The sequence below is a fragment of the Antennarius striatus genome, chromosome 5 (genome assembly GCF_040054535.1).
Source record: "Antennarius striatus isolate MH-2024 chromosome 5, ASM4005453v1, whole genome shotgun sequence".
In the NCBI taxonomy this organism is placed as follows: domain Eukaryota; kingdom Metazoa; phylum Chordata; class Actinopteri; order Lophiiformes; family Antennariidae; genus Antennarius; species Antennarius striatus.
In genome coordinates this window covers 1245299-1259435 of record NC_090780.1, presented here as the reverse complement: position 1 = coordinate 1259435, position 14137 = coordinate 1245299, and the positions used below count along the sequence as shown (strand labels likewise).

At 44.8% G+C, this 14137-nt stretch overlaps 1 protein-coding gene across 3 annotated transcripts; it reads right to left on the bottom strand.

Moving 5' to 3' along the window:
- Positions 1 to 3769: 3769 nt before the first annotated feature.
- On the bottom strand, positions 3770 to 11259 carry LOC137595992 (H-2 class I histocompatibility antigen, Q10 alpha chain-like). Of its 3 annotated transcripts, XR_011035490.1 has the most exons (8): positions 11103 to 11259; positions 9941 to 10207; positions 9349 to 9627; positions 9268 to 9277; positions 8864 to 9168; positions 8652 to 8771; positions 6745 to 7789; positions 3770 to 6613 (listed from the first exon to the last, which is right to left on the bottom strand). XR_011035490.1 is itself a non-coding variant. In XM_068316381.1 (7 exons), the coding sequence occupies exons 1-7, from the start codon at positions 11179 to 11181 to the stop codon at positions 7770 to 7772; spliced, it is 1080 nt and encodes a 359-aa protein (XP_068172482.1). In that variant the 5' UTR covers positions 11182 to 11259; the 3' UTR covers positions 3770 to 7769. The 3 variants fall into 3 exon arrangements, 2 of the variants coding, with proteins under 2 accessions (XP_068172482.1, XP_068172481.1); XM_068316381.1 differs by having other exon boundaries at positions 3770 to 7789; XM_068316380.1 differs by lacking the exons at positions 3770 to 6613; positions 6745 to 7789 and having other exon boundaries at positions 8023 to 8771.
- Positions 11260 to 14137: the final 2878 nt, after the last annotated feature.

Genomic DNA, 14137 nt, shown 5'->3' with positions numbered 1-14137 from the left:
GCGGGAGCGACGGGACAGCTGCCCAAAGAGCCACAGAGAGCTGCTGGAGGCCATTCCTGAGGCGCTGACCGTTCAGCCACAGTGTCAGCACCACCAGCTGGCAATGGAGGAAAGTGCTGGTCCGGTTCTGGATCCCCCATCTCGAGGACTCTTCAGGTACCTGCTCTTTTATCATTTCATATAACGCAATTGATCTCTTGTGGAATATGAATCTGTCTTGATTAAACCATGTGTCTATTAGCGATATCTGTTCACAGTATGGAAGAATATATGAGCAGGAAGTGGTTTTGAGAGCCAGACTGGGACATAGATTGGGAGAGACGATTGAGGAGAGTTGGGGAAATAGATGGATGAGAGAGGAAGAAGATAAGAAACAGACATGAAACCACAGTAGCTGTAAAGGCTAACGGCTCACAATAGAAAATTAGTTATGGACGCCATAATTACTACTGCAAAGAAGGTGGAGTTGTCAATAATAAAGATTGATGTAATAGTAGTAGTCTGCTGTTGGAGACTCTAGAAATCACAGGATGTAGGGTACATCCTGGAAGATTAACAATCTAGACATTAGTAGGGTACCACAAGAAATTCAGAAAGAAGTTACTCGTCAAGTCAATATACAGTACTGTATGTTATTTCTTGTAACAGATGCAACAGAAATAGTTGCTGTTTAAACTGAAGTCAAACTTTTTCAAAGTCTTCAGTCTCTGTTTGCTCTGCTGACGTCACCGTTTGTGTGTTCAGGGTTTCGTCGGTTCAGTTCCATAAAGCTGATCGGCCCTGTTTAAACCGCCACAGCTCCAGCAGCGGAGCCCTCTTCAACCCCTCCCATGCTGCAGTCTCACGAATGAATGCTCCAATCCTCTCCACGTGCAGCACCCCCTCCAGCCATCGGAGACCATTTCCACCCATTCAGCAGCATCATCAAGGCTCCAGCCCCGTAGGGATGCTGCGGAGAAGTCGAACGCTTCACCACCGTCCTCCCCCACAGGAGTACCGTCGTCGGGCCAGTCACCCAGCTTCCCCTTCCTACTGTGCAGCTACGCTGCACCAATTTGGAGGTATGACGCCATACGACGTCCTGCCAATGAGCCTGTCAGAGGACGGTGAGCTAGTGTCAGGTGTGGTTGCTTCCAAACCAGCAGGCCTCTCTGTCCCAATCCAACAGCACCCGGTTGCTATGGGCCAATGCAGAGGTGCCAACACACACGAGAGGTGCTTTGAAGGTAACCCCAAAAGCCAGATTGCTCACCATGACTGGTGGCACTCACAAGAAAGACACCTGATGCCTGAGCCACTGGTGGCTGAAAGGGACAGGGAGCTCCAGAGGGAACTGGAACAAAAAAGACAAATGCAAAAGGAGAGAGAGCTGGAGAGGGACAGGGAGTGGGAAGAGGTTCAGATACGGGAAGAGACCGACAGGGAGAGGCAACAGGAAGTGGGCAGGAGCACAGCCAGAGAGCAGCAACACCTCCAGAGTTCGGTTCACCTTCTTCAGGCTGGGGACATCAATGACACCTGGCCCAAACCGGCTAACCGTCAGTGTCAGGGTGGCGGGGGAGGCCGAGGACCCTACAGTACGCTGGAAGGCCACACTGGGACTTGCTCTGTTGCTGGATGGGATGCAAACAAGGTACGCATGAATGTGAATTCAAGTCCCAATCCCAGTTCTGATGTGCAGCCAAGACTGGACCGAGGCCCCAAACCCAACGTGGCCTCACGGATCTCTAGGAGCCAATTCCTGAGAGACCGGGCTTCCCAGCTGGCAGATGAACGCAGTGGAATGAGCACAGATGAGGAGACCAACACCGACGTGTTGATGGGTCGGTACTGGACTCGAACGGAACGGAGGGAACACTTCCTGTCTGCCCGTGGGCAGAGGCAGCAGCAGGTGCATGCCAGAGGTGTACCTACACGTGATGCCATTGGCCGGGATGTGGCCATCACAGGAGGGGGAGGAGCCTCCTTTGGAGAAGGGGTTGTGCTGGACAACAGAGGTCGTGGAACTTTAGCAGAAGGGCGGTGTAACATGGCACTGGAGCTGAGTCAGAGGAAGCTGAGTCGTCTGAGGAACAGGAAGCTGTTGGATGATTGGACGACGGTGGAGGAACTGCTGACTCACGGGACCAGGATGGACAGCCAGGAGGACATGCTGTGTCCCAGCTCCCTGCTGACTGTCACCACTGTCTAACGTGTCATTGTAACTGTGTGAGTGTGAGTGATGTCACTCCTCTGGTTCTACAGTTTCACGTGCCACAAGATTAGAACCAGTTCGTCTGTCACAGCAGACGCTAACCCATCCATACCTTCATCTTGATTAACACATTTTCAGAAAAAGCATATTTTCAGAATTAATCGTAATCTTTCTTACTGCACAAACGTGTAAAGTCACAAATTTCACTGTCATGCTGACTTTAACAATCTGTGTTTCTTTACTTTTATGCCCACCTGTGGTATGGTATGAGTGTGAAGACACCTATAGAGTCTGTGCTGATGGTATTTTAGAGATTTACCTATGAATGGAGGATAAGGTCGTCTTTACCTCTCAGCTGGGACTTTAAAGTCGATATTAATTTTATCATATAACTCAGAGGAAGACAAACTAGAATTTGAGGATTTACAGAGATATTGGACTGTTCCAGTAATGAATGTGTACGACACAACGACCTCACTGTTGTAGCTGTACATCACCTCTATTGATAGCTTTATGAGTGAGTGTGTCACCACTGTACAGCACTCTCAGCAAAATTGTCAGCGCATGAGGCCTGTAACGACAAATACCTGAAAAAAATCAGAAGTGTGTATGTTTGCACCACGTGTTTCATGCTACATCTTACGCTACATAAATTTCACAGAAAACACTTTGACAAAAGTAAAAAAAATTGGGTTTGGACTCGTCTTCTGAGTCGAGAGATTTCTGAGAGCAATACTTTTCTTCATGAAGTACTTATTTGTGCAAGTTGGATAACTTTTACATCAGAGCCACAGAACACATCAACTGTAGCAATGCAGACAATGATAACTGTCATTTGATACTAAATCCTGAATGGTTTTTATAGAAACTCTGTTTACTATTAAACTATCAATCAGTGGGATCTTTTATAAACTAAGAGTAATTTTAAAAAAAAATGACCTGATTTACTTGTCTGGGTGACTCTAGTCGAGCCGTGTCGATCAGGGAGGGGCAGTAATGTGTCACGGGACTGATTTGGGTGACCACTTTCTCCTAAAGTCACACGCAACTGTATTTGGGGTAGTTTTGTCCATTTTTCATGTATCACTCAGACTGTTCTTATTTTTTCAAATCAGTGTCCAAGTCGTAATATTGAAGTGGAATTATCAGACCGCTCCAGACATTCCATTTGATTTTAAAGCTAAAATGTCAAAAGACATTAATCTATCAATTAAGCCAGCTACTAACACTGATACACACTGATAAAACTATGTGGTTGTCATGGTTGCTCGGTGCGAATGTTCGTTTTAAATGAATTTCATAATTTTGTAAAGTATCGCCCCATGATCAGCTGGCGTCCTCGTCAGGGTGTAACCAGCCTGTCAACCGTGGCCAGCTGGGATAGGCTGCGGCAGGCGGATAAGTGGCTGTAGACAAGAAAATGGATGGATGGATGGATGGATGGATGGATGGATGGATGGATGACCAGGATCACAATCAATCAAATTGACAGTGAATGGAAGAATTAATAGTCAAATTAATTAGTACCATAAATTCCAGATTGTACATGTGCGTAAAGTAGAAACTAAAGTTAATTAAGTTTGATGTCTGTGATAGCCCTGTGTTAAAACGAATAGCATGCTGGGCTAATTACTATGAACTTAGCAATATAAATACAGAAATCCCTCGTTACTCACTGTTAATGCGTTCCAGGAACCACTTGTGAAAAAACCTGTGATGTAGTGAAGCGGCGCATCTTCAAGTGCGAATAAGCGAGGGATTATTTTATCACTAGTAGTAATGGCAAATGTGTGGATGATGAAGTGCGATAGTCCCTAAAGGCATCGCTGATATTCATGTCTGTTAAAATGTCTTTTTGTCTGACTTGCGGTAAACAGCATGTAACTGTTACTCTGGGCAACAGCAGGCAGACAATCTCTTATTTGAGACGATGTCTGAACGGTTTCCTTGCTCACCATGTTGCCATGGCAACCACAGCAACCAGACTAAAACATTACTACATCTAATTTTATCTGCTAACATTACAGACGTTGACTATTGTGAATTATGAACCAATTCACCAGTAAAAACGTCAATGAATACATAAAAAAGGATTTCACCGTCAGCTTCTGCAACATTTCATCGTCTGTCCGTGTGAATAACAATGCAGTACATGTCTAATCAAACTTCTATTCTAGGTTATGTGATGAGGTCAAAGGAGATGCACAACAGCAGATTAGTGTCACAGTAAAATACACAACCAGTTCTTAGAGGGAGTACACAGTACTGTTGATATGACATGCATTCAGTACCACCTTCTGGCCCGTTGCGGTTCACGGCTTCCTGTTTCTCATGTCTTTACGGCTGATAGGATGTTAACAGATCTGCCCCCCAGGTTTATTGAAATATTTGGTGATCTATTAACCAGGTTGAGACCATTCCAGTAAGGAAACGCCTCAAGCCGACTAGATGTTAACTGTCAGAAGAGAAAGAGTCAGCGCCGACGACATTGCTCCACGACCAGGTCCAGACTGAGCCACTCAGACACATCTGCAGTTTGGGACATGTGTAATAATACCTCGAGCAGATTTTAGCGGGATAATGTCAGGCTCATGTGCATTAGGATCAAATGGAGCAACTCATTCTAAATCAAACACATGCACAAATGTAACAAATCCCCAAGTGTGGAGTAATCCTAGGATCCACGCTGGAAAGAGCAAAGGTGGTTGTAGATAATAACAAGTCTATTTATTCAATTGTTTTCCATGAAAGAGCATTTTGCACATCAGTTTTATATGAAAAGTTCTCCCTGTCTTTCTGTAAAGGGACTGAGGCCAGTGGAACGACTGTAGATAGAGCAACAGTGTGTTGATGTTTTACTTATAGACTATCATATAGTGATTTATGGAGGAAAAAAAATCAGTTTATTGTCATCGTGTTGGAAATATTTCAATATTTTTCTTGTGATTGTTAAGAAACCAATGTGAACAGTTATTTTATTAACTTTAATTCAACTTAATTTACTTAAGAGCTGGTGACACTTTGATTTTTCATTTCCAGAGTGAAAAAAAACCCCCATGTGAATATTGTTGTCACTTCAAATGGTTAAATTAAATTCTGCTGTTGTTTCTTTGGTCATCATGACATGTACATATTGATTTAGTGAGAAGGTGCAGAAGAGTTTGAACTCAGTAAAGAGAACTGATGCCATCAGATGCCTCCAGTGGTTTATCATGTGATTCTGTACGTTTATAGTTGTGTTATGGAGGTTGTATATTCAGCACAGCGGTTAACAGTGTAGTATTAGTAGTTTTAACTCACATTATGTCAAAGAAATGAATAGAAAGTGTTTCAGTTCATGACGAAAGATAAATTTTACTTTGATGAGTTTTGAACAGAATCACAGATACTGTAATGCTCGTGTGAACACTACGGCCTTCTGGACCAGACTTCTTGTCAGATGTGTCACAGGGTTATCAGATGGGTTTCTTTGGGTGTTTGGCCTGGTTTTAGCACAAATGCTGGAATATTAAAAAAAGAAAAGAAAAAAAAAGCCTTCCAAAAAGTCTTATGTATGATTTACCCTTTCCAACTGACCAGGAGCTGTGGTTCAAAAAATGGATGCAGTTGGAAAATGTTCCTGTTTCCATCAAAAACAGATTAGCCCCATCACCTGGAGTCACACAACCATGACCAATCATCTCACCGTGGAAGTCTAACCCCTAATCTAACCCTAATCTAGCCCCTAATCTAACCCTAATCTAACCCTAACCTCAAATCAACCAATGAGCAAACTTTGCTGGACATGGTTTGAGCTTCATAATGTCAGCATGCCAACATTCTCACAATGACAATGTAATGATTATTTATCAAGCTGCCACCATAGTCCATGTGATAGTGTGCTAACATTCACTAAATCACACTCAATCAAAAGAAGAAAGGTCATTTTAATAGATCCAGAAGTAATATTACCAACACTTTTGGGCCTGATAGAGCTACGTTACAAAAAAGAATAATAATGATTATTGTCCTGAAGGATTAATTACTCAAATAGGTTTAAATATTAGGTCTTAAATTGTTGTTTATTGACTTGTGGCATTAGATGTGCAGCATGAGCTGGCCAAAGTCAGGCTTCCCCAACATCTGGTTCATCTAATCCGGTTCATCCACCCTGTCTTGGTTCCACATTTTTCCATTCTCTTGGCCGAGAATCAAACCGTCTGAATAGTGAATGACGAAGAACATTTCTCTCCCTCGCACCATCCCCCGCTTCACTCCCTTTGCTTTCTTTACACGAGACGGAGACGCAGAGAGCTGAAAATAGTCTAATGTGGAATTAAAAGCACACAAGAGCAGAGACACTCGCTGCTGGGGAGCGGAACATCGTCTCCATCCGACAATCCCTCTGTCTGGCCTGCGACACCACCCCCCTCCATCTGTCTGCGCAAGGAGGCATTGAGAATCATGATGATGATGATGATGATGATGATGATGATCTCCATGTGATTCTAATAAAGAGATTTTAATTATCTATGACTATGTACCTGCATACATGCTATAATAACACATACATTAACTCATGTTAACGGTCGTGACGTCACAGGTGACAGAGTTGTGGCGCTGCTTCCGGTTCAGGTTCCTCGGGTCCACAGAGCGTGGAGGGGAAACCCCGTGACCCAGATGCTGTTCAGACTCCAGACAGGAGCAGAACCTCTAGAACATGTCCTAGAGGTGTTGAAACGTTCCTTCTCCACAGAGTGTGTTCCCCAGCCGCCTCCCACGCTCCGTCATGTCCGTGTCCGCCGCTGACCTTCATGACATTCTGTAGTTTAACGCCAACCAAGTTTATCTTTATTCCTTTAAAACGTCTTAAACCTTAAAGTAAACATATTTAGTTAGAAACGTTTTCTCCGGGAGGTTTTAGGATGAGAGACAAAAAAACAACAACCAGGATTCAAACACATAAAACACAACTAAAGAAGAAATAAAGGAACGTTCCAATCCTCAAGGACGATCCGGATCCAACCAGCAGGTGGCGACAAAGAACCAAAGAGAAACAGACGTTTCGGTTCTCTGGTTCAGAGAAACGTTTTTGTTAGTTAGAAACATTAAATCAGAATAAGTCATAAAGATAGAGAATTGAACACTGACTTTCATGTCCGACTTTTATTCACCATGTCAGTGATAATGGGATCAACCTCTGAGCTCCATGAAAACAATCATCCGTGTTAGAAGTGAAAGACGGGAGACGATTGAGACGCGTGGAAAAACTGGGATTTTATTGCAAAGCAGAATTTGTTGTGACAATAAACCAACCAGCAGAACAACTTCATCCAACGTTCACCTACTTAACTAGTTAGACTAGCAGCAACCAGCAGAGAAAGACTTTGTCAGGATAAACAGCAGACACAACTCTAGTGGAGTCATCAAGGTAGCGTCAGGTCACCTGAACCCAGGAGGACCAATAGGACGACGGGAAAGCTGGAAGAACCAACAAGCCAGCAGCAGAAGCGTTGAGCTGGAATGATGGTGACGTGTTTGAATCAACTCCTGTTAAACCAGCGACGGGTTTGAAGACAGCTGTGATGATTCTGTGTCAGAGATCCTGTTTTACGTCTCCAGGAAGGACAACGTGAAGAAAACGTAATCAAATACTTTAATGACACCGTTCCTACAGACTCTAATCAATAACCATCGATCACTAGATCCTCTTCCTGATGGATTTCATCAGATCACATTCTGGTGCTCGTCAACCCCCGGCTGCTCCCCGACCCCCGGCTGCGCCCCGACCCCTGGCTGCTCCCCGACCTCTGGCTGCTCCCCGACCCCCGGCTGCGCCCCGACCCCCGGCTGCGCCCCGACCCCCGGCTGCAGTCTCTCAGAGAGCTCAGAGCTGTCCTCAGGAACTGAACCACGTTTAACTGAAAACAAAGACTCGTCATCCCGCCATGAAGTTTGCTTCACACTGAGTCAAAGCATCAGGTCAAAGAGTCAAAGCATCAAGTCAAAGAGTCAAAGCATCAGGTCAAAGGGTCAAAGCATCAGGTCAAAGAGTCAAAGCATCAGATCAAAGAGTCAAAGCATCAGGTCAAAGAGTCAAAGCATCAGGTCAAAGAGTCAAAGCATCAGGTCAAAGGGTCAAAGCATCAGGTCAAAGGGTCAGAGCATCAGGTCAAAGGGTCAAAGCATCAGATCAAAGGGTCAGAGCATCAGGTCAAAGAGTCAAAGCATCAGGTCAAAGAGTCAAAGCATCATGTCAAAGGGTCAAAGCATCAAATCAAAGGGTCAAAGCATCAGGTCAAAGAGTCAAAGCATCAGGTCAAAGAGTCAAAGCATCAGGTCAAAGGGTCAAAGCATCAGGTCAAAGAGTCAAAGCATCAGGTCAAAGGGTCAAAGCATCAGGTCAAAGAGTCAAAGCATCAGGTCAAAGAGTCAAGTCAAAGCTGGGAGAAGAGACGCGTCTGTTCGGACCCCTCACCTGTCCTCTGTCTGGTAAGCTTGAACCCAACGGCTGCCATGACGACGAGAGCAGGAACCAGTACAGCCTTGATGATGATGATGATGGTGGTGTTGGGGGTGGGGGGGTCAGTGGGCTCCTCTGGAGAGAAGAAAACAACAACGAGTCACAACCTGAACAGAAGTGCAGGAAATAAAGGTGCCTCCACCTCCACCCCCCGACCCCCGTCTCACCCCAGTTGGTCCAGATCTTCCCTTGGTCCAGTCTGGTGACCAAGTCGTCCTCCACACCTTCCAGCTGGAACACACAGTCGTACCTCCTCCAGTCTTCAGGGGCCACCGATGAAAGGTTCAGGTCAACACTGGTCTGGAAGGTTCCATCATGGTTGGGGAGGATCTCTCCGTGGTCCACCTCCTCATGAAGCTCCTCTCCATCTCTCCTCCAGAAGAGTGCAGCTCTGTCAGGGTAGAAACCTGTGGTGAAGCAGCTGACTGGAGAGGAGGGGGTCTTCTGGAGGAGGAACACTGAGGGGAGCTCTGGAGGAGGAGCACAAACACACTTTAGACGCTCCTCACCAGGAGTCCCTGTTTGTTCTCCTGTTTGATGGGATGGATCTGGAGTGTCTGTGTGTTCATCTTTATTGTTTACTGTTGATCACAAACACCAGAGAAACATGAAGGTTGTCGGTACGAAACTCCACCAGGTCATGTGATCCTACCTGTTCTCAGCAGAGAGCTCCTCCCATTCTCCAAATGCTTCCTCCCCCACTCAGGACACTCCTGGGTGTAGTAATACTTGTAGTATTCCATCCCAGCTCTGTCATGATCCCATCTGTGTTTGGTGATGAGAGCCTGAGGTCTGGGAGCGACCCAGGTCTCCGTCTTCAGGTCCAGGACCAGGAAGTCTTCTCCATTATAACCATGCTGATTAAAACCAGTAACCTCTCCAGTCTCATCGTCCCACTGACAACCAGTCATCCACTGGTAGATATGGAAACCTGAGAGAGAGAGTCTCAGTGATCTCTGCTGGTTATTATGGGATGAGAGAAACACTGGATCAGTGAAGTCCAGCAGCAGCCAGTCGTCTGTCAGGAATGTCTGTGCTGAGGAGTGTGTGTGTGTGTGTGTGTGTGTGTGTGTGTGTGTGTGTGTGTGTGTGTGTGTGTGTGTGTGTGTGTGTGTGTGTGTGTGTGTGTGTGTGTGTGTGTGTGTGTGTGTGTGTGTGTGTGTGTGTGTGTGTGTGTGTGTGTGTGTGTGTTCCTACAGCATGAAAACATAAACAACATTTTATCAGTAGAAACATCAACAAACCTTCAGATTGGTTGAAACGCTTCTTTAAAGTTTCAATGCTGACCCTGAACCACTCCTGGTTCCCCTCATTCCTCCTGGTCTGTTGGTTCCAGTACTCAGGATCATCTGCTGTGATTTTCTCCATCCAGTCCTGTTTGGGTTCTGCTCTCTTGGTGTTACTGTCATAATGAACAATCTGAACGTCATCAATCACCCCAACAGACACAAACTCTGGGAAGTTTGGGACTCCAGAAGATGCAGTGAGGAAATACGTCAGAGAGTGAGTCACTGCAAGAAACAGAAACATGATCTGTGTTTCATAAACCAGTGAAACATTGAGTTTCTGCACACAGAACCAACAAGAACTGGGCTCCAGTAAAGTGGTTCTGATGGCGTCTGTTGTTCAGTCAGTTCTTCTCAGGTTTCATCGAGTCTCCTTCCTGTTGCTCTTGTTGTTTCTGATGATCAGCTGATAACTGGAAGGATCTCTACAATCACAATCCTTCCTGTCGTCTGCTGTCTGAACACAAGGAGGTCACGTTTCTGTGTTCTGTGTCACCTCAAGATTGTTGGACAAACCGGTTCTGGAACAAATCTACCCTAGAACAAATCTACCCTGGAACAAATCTACCCTAGAACAAATCTACCCTGGAACAAATCTACCCTAGAACAAATCTACCCTGGAACAAATCTACCCTGGAACAAATCTACCCTGGAACAAATCTACCCTAGAACAAATCTACCCTGGAACAAATCTACCCTGGAACAAATCTACCCTGGAACAAATCTACCCTAGAACAAATCTACCCTGGAACAAATCTACCCTAGAACAAATCTACCCTGGAACAAATCTACCCTGGAACAAATCTACCCTGGATCAAATCTACCCTGGAACAAATCTACCCTGGATCAAATCTACCCTAGAACAAATCTACCCTAGAACAAATCTACCCTGGAACAAATCTACCCTGGATCAAATGTACCCTGGATCTACCCCTGCTGGATCCTGGATCAGCTGCTCACACAGGATTTCCTGCTCAGCTTTCAGACGACAGCTCGGTCACCCCTGAACACGTCTCTGGTGCTGACATGTCAGGAAGTCCATCAACAGAGCCCTGAATCCATCCAGCAGGCTACAAACACACCAAACTCGATCTCGTTCTCCGAAATCACATGACCTCACCTCCCACCGCACCAGGTTCACCTGTTCCCAGGAGAACCACCAGAACCAAGGTCGTCATGGTGACCTGTCGCATCTGCATCTCCAAACACACAACAGCCGACAGGAGTCTCTGATGAAGCTTCCGGTCCGACCATCAAGTCTGAAGTGAGGACGGAACACGGAGGGCAGCGGACTTCCTCGTCCTTCTGAGCCAATGGCAATTCAGCCTGAGCGGTGACATCACTGGTGTGAATCAAAAGTGAAAGTGAATGGAGCTGATGTTAAAGTGACGCTCCTCGTGTTTCTGTGGGGGAGGGAAATTCACCACTGTGCATTGTGGGAGTTCAGAGAAGAGAAGAACACTATTTAAGACAAAGATCATGACCAAATAACCCTCTCTGGGATCTTCACAGAAAAAAAGTTGATGAACAGGAGCTCTCTGCTGTGTCGTGTACAAACTGAACAGATAAAGTTCAGCTCTGTTGACAGAATCACACCAGTGTCCCTCAGAGTTCTTGTATTCTTACCTCGATACGTTCATCAGTGTGAGCTGTGGGCCCGCCTCTGGCTGGTGAGGACCTGAAGGTGGGGGTCCATGCGAGTCACAGCCAGTCTCACTGATGCAGATGTTCATCTGTTCATCTGGATCTCATCAGGTTTTCAGGAGTTTCATGTGTGAGAAGGTGTGCAGATATACGTGCTGCAGAAAAGTGTGGACATGTTCATTGCGTGTTTTTTCATGTTAGGGTGCGTGTCGTAGCTCAAAGTTAAGGCTGTTCAGCATTTCTGTCACGTCTGTTAAAAATACAAGGAGCCATCTCCATTCTGGATCGATCAGCTCTGGAACACTTTTTAGCCTGAACAGGCTTTTTTCTGGTACTGGTCAGGGGGCCGTGTCAAATGTGGAGGTGGGCCACATCCGGCCCGCAGGCCTTAGTTTGGGGACCACTGTTTTTCAGTGTGAGGAAAGAAGTGAATTCAGGTGAACATGACGTCACCTTTAATGATCTTGTGCAAGTGGGTCAAACTCAAGGCCCAGGGGCCAAATGTGGCCCTCAACATCAGTTAATGTGGCCCACGAGAGCAAAAAAAGGTGTTTAAAAATAAACAGGTCAAAAGTGTGCTTAGACCAAAAACTACATTTCCCACAATGCAGTAGTTCAGCCCATTTTAACTCTGACTAAACGTAGTGAACAAAGTTAATGTCCTAACTTGTGTCTGATGTTATTTTTCTTTATTGATTGATAGTTTGATCCCTGATTGATGGAGTTCTGTGGGTTTAATAACCTGACAAATGAAAAGGATTTATGTTAGAACAGAGAAACTAACAAACATGTTTTTTCTGTCTAACTGTAATGTTTGGAACTAGAATCAGTCAGAAATGCAGTTATTTAACATTAAGGAGTAGTTACATTTAGTTACATTACACTGAGTTACATTTAGTTACATTATTAGTTACATTAAGGAGTAGTTACACTTAGTTACATTACACTGAGTTACATTTAGTTACATTTATTAGTTACATTAAGGAGTAGTTACATTTAGTTACATTACACTGAGTTACATTTAGTTACATTATTAGTTACATTAAGGAGTAGTTACATTTAGTTACATTACACTGAGTTACATTTAGTTACATTTATTAGTTACATTAAGGAGTAGTTACATTTAGTTACATTACACTGAGTTACATTTAGTTACATTTATTAGTTACATTAAGGAGTAGTTACATTTAGTTACATTACACTGAGTTACATTTAGTTACATTTATTAGTTACATTAAGGAGTAGTTACATTTAGTTACATTACACTGAGTTACATTTAGTTACATTTATTAGTTACATTAAGGAGTAGTTACATTTAGTTACATTACACTGAGTTACATTTAGTTACATTTATTAGTTACATTAAGGAGTAGTTACATTTAGTTACATTACACTGAGTTACATTTAGTTACATTTATTAGTTACATGAAGGAGTAGTTACATTTAGTTACATTACACTGAGTTACATTTAGTTACATTTATTAGTTACATCTGGCCCTTTGGGGACAGACATCATGCTGATGTGGCCCCCGGTGAAGATGAGTCTGACCCCCCCTGATCCAGGTGAACCTCCAGTCCACTAGTTTCCCTTCAGGTAACTTCAGGTCAGCATCACCTGTCCCTCTGACATCTGTCTCATCAGCTGATCCGTAGCGTTGATGCTGCACCAGGACGCGTCCGGTGAAGACAGGCCCAGTGAAGCGGTCCTGATGGGATGGACCCCCCCTCTGAATAGTGAGTCCGTTTTGTGTTTCTCTGCCTTCACTCCAAATCAAAAGAGGAGAAGGAGGCGCAGAGGAGCGCCGTCAGCTCCAGGGTGACGCTATCAGATGTCCTGCTGAGCCCTGCAGCTGGCTCTCATTTCCACAGCACAGCCAGGTGTGGGCGGCTTCTTCTGTCTCCGGGGCAACGGACCAACAATCAGGAGCTGTGACGACTAGATGCTGCGTCACATGTCTGAGGTCACGAGGTCAATGATGTGAACCAATGTCGTCCTCACAGAGCTGCCATCATGACTGCAGGCTGACGCTGGAGGCTCTTCACTGTCAGCTGTTGTTCCCTGTTGGCTTCCATCCACCTGAGTGGATGTTCCACAGCTGAACACACACCTGTGACCACAGGTTCCACAGTGGAACCTTTAAGAACCACACTGGGAGCTGGAACCTGAACACACAGCATGAAAATGACGTCACAGCTCAGCTTTGGAGAAGCTGATGACGGTCCCGCCTCATTTCTATGTAAACACAAACAATAGAACACTGGAGACAACAACAACAACACAACAACAACAACAACAACAACACAACAATAACAACACAACAATAACAACAACACAACAATAACAACACAACAATAACAACACAACAATAACAACAACACAACAACAACAACACAACAATAACAACAACAACAACACAACAATAACAACAACACAACGTGGACCGTCTGCTTTAGTTTGTGCTGTAACCTGTAGAGTTCATGAACTCCTCTGATGGACATTTTCTGAACCAC

What these genes read in the sequence shown, in the direction of transcription:
- LOC137595992 (XM_068316380.1), bottom strand. Translation starts at nt 11,181, where the DNA reads ATGCAGATGCGACAGGTCACCATGACGACCTTGGTTCTGGTGGTTCTC. An exon ending in TGAACCTGGTGCGGTGGGAG is followed by an intron (nt 10,208 to 11,102) that starts GTGAGGTCATGT and finishes TGTTTCTTGCAG; the next exon opens with TGACTCACTCTCTGACGTAT. An exon ending in GAAGATCTGGACCAACTGGG is followed by an intron (nt 8,772 to 8,863) that starts GTGAGACGGGGG and finishes TCTTCTCTCCAG; the next exon opens with AGGAGCCCACTGACCCCCCC.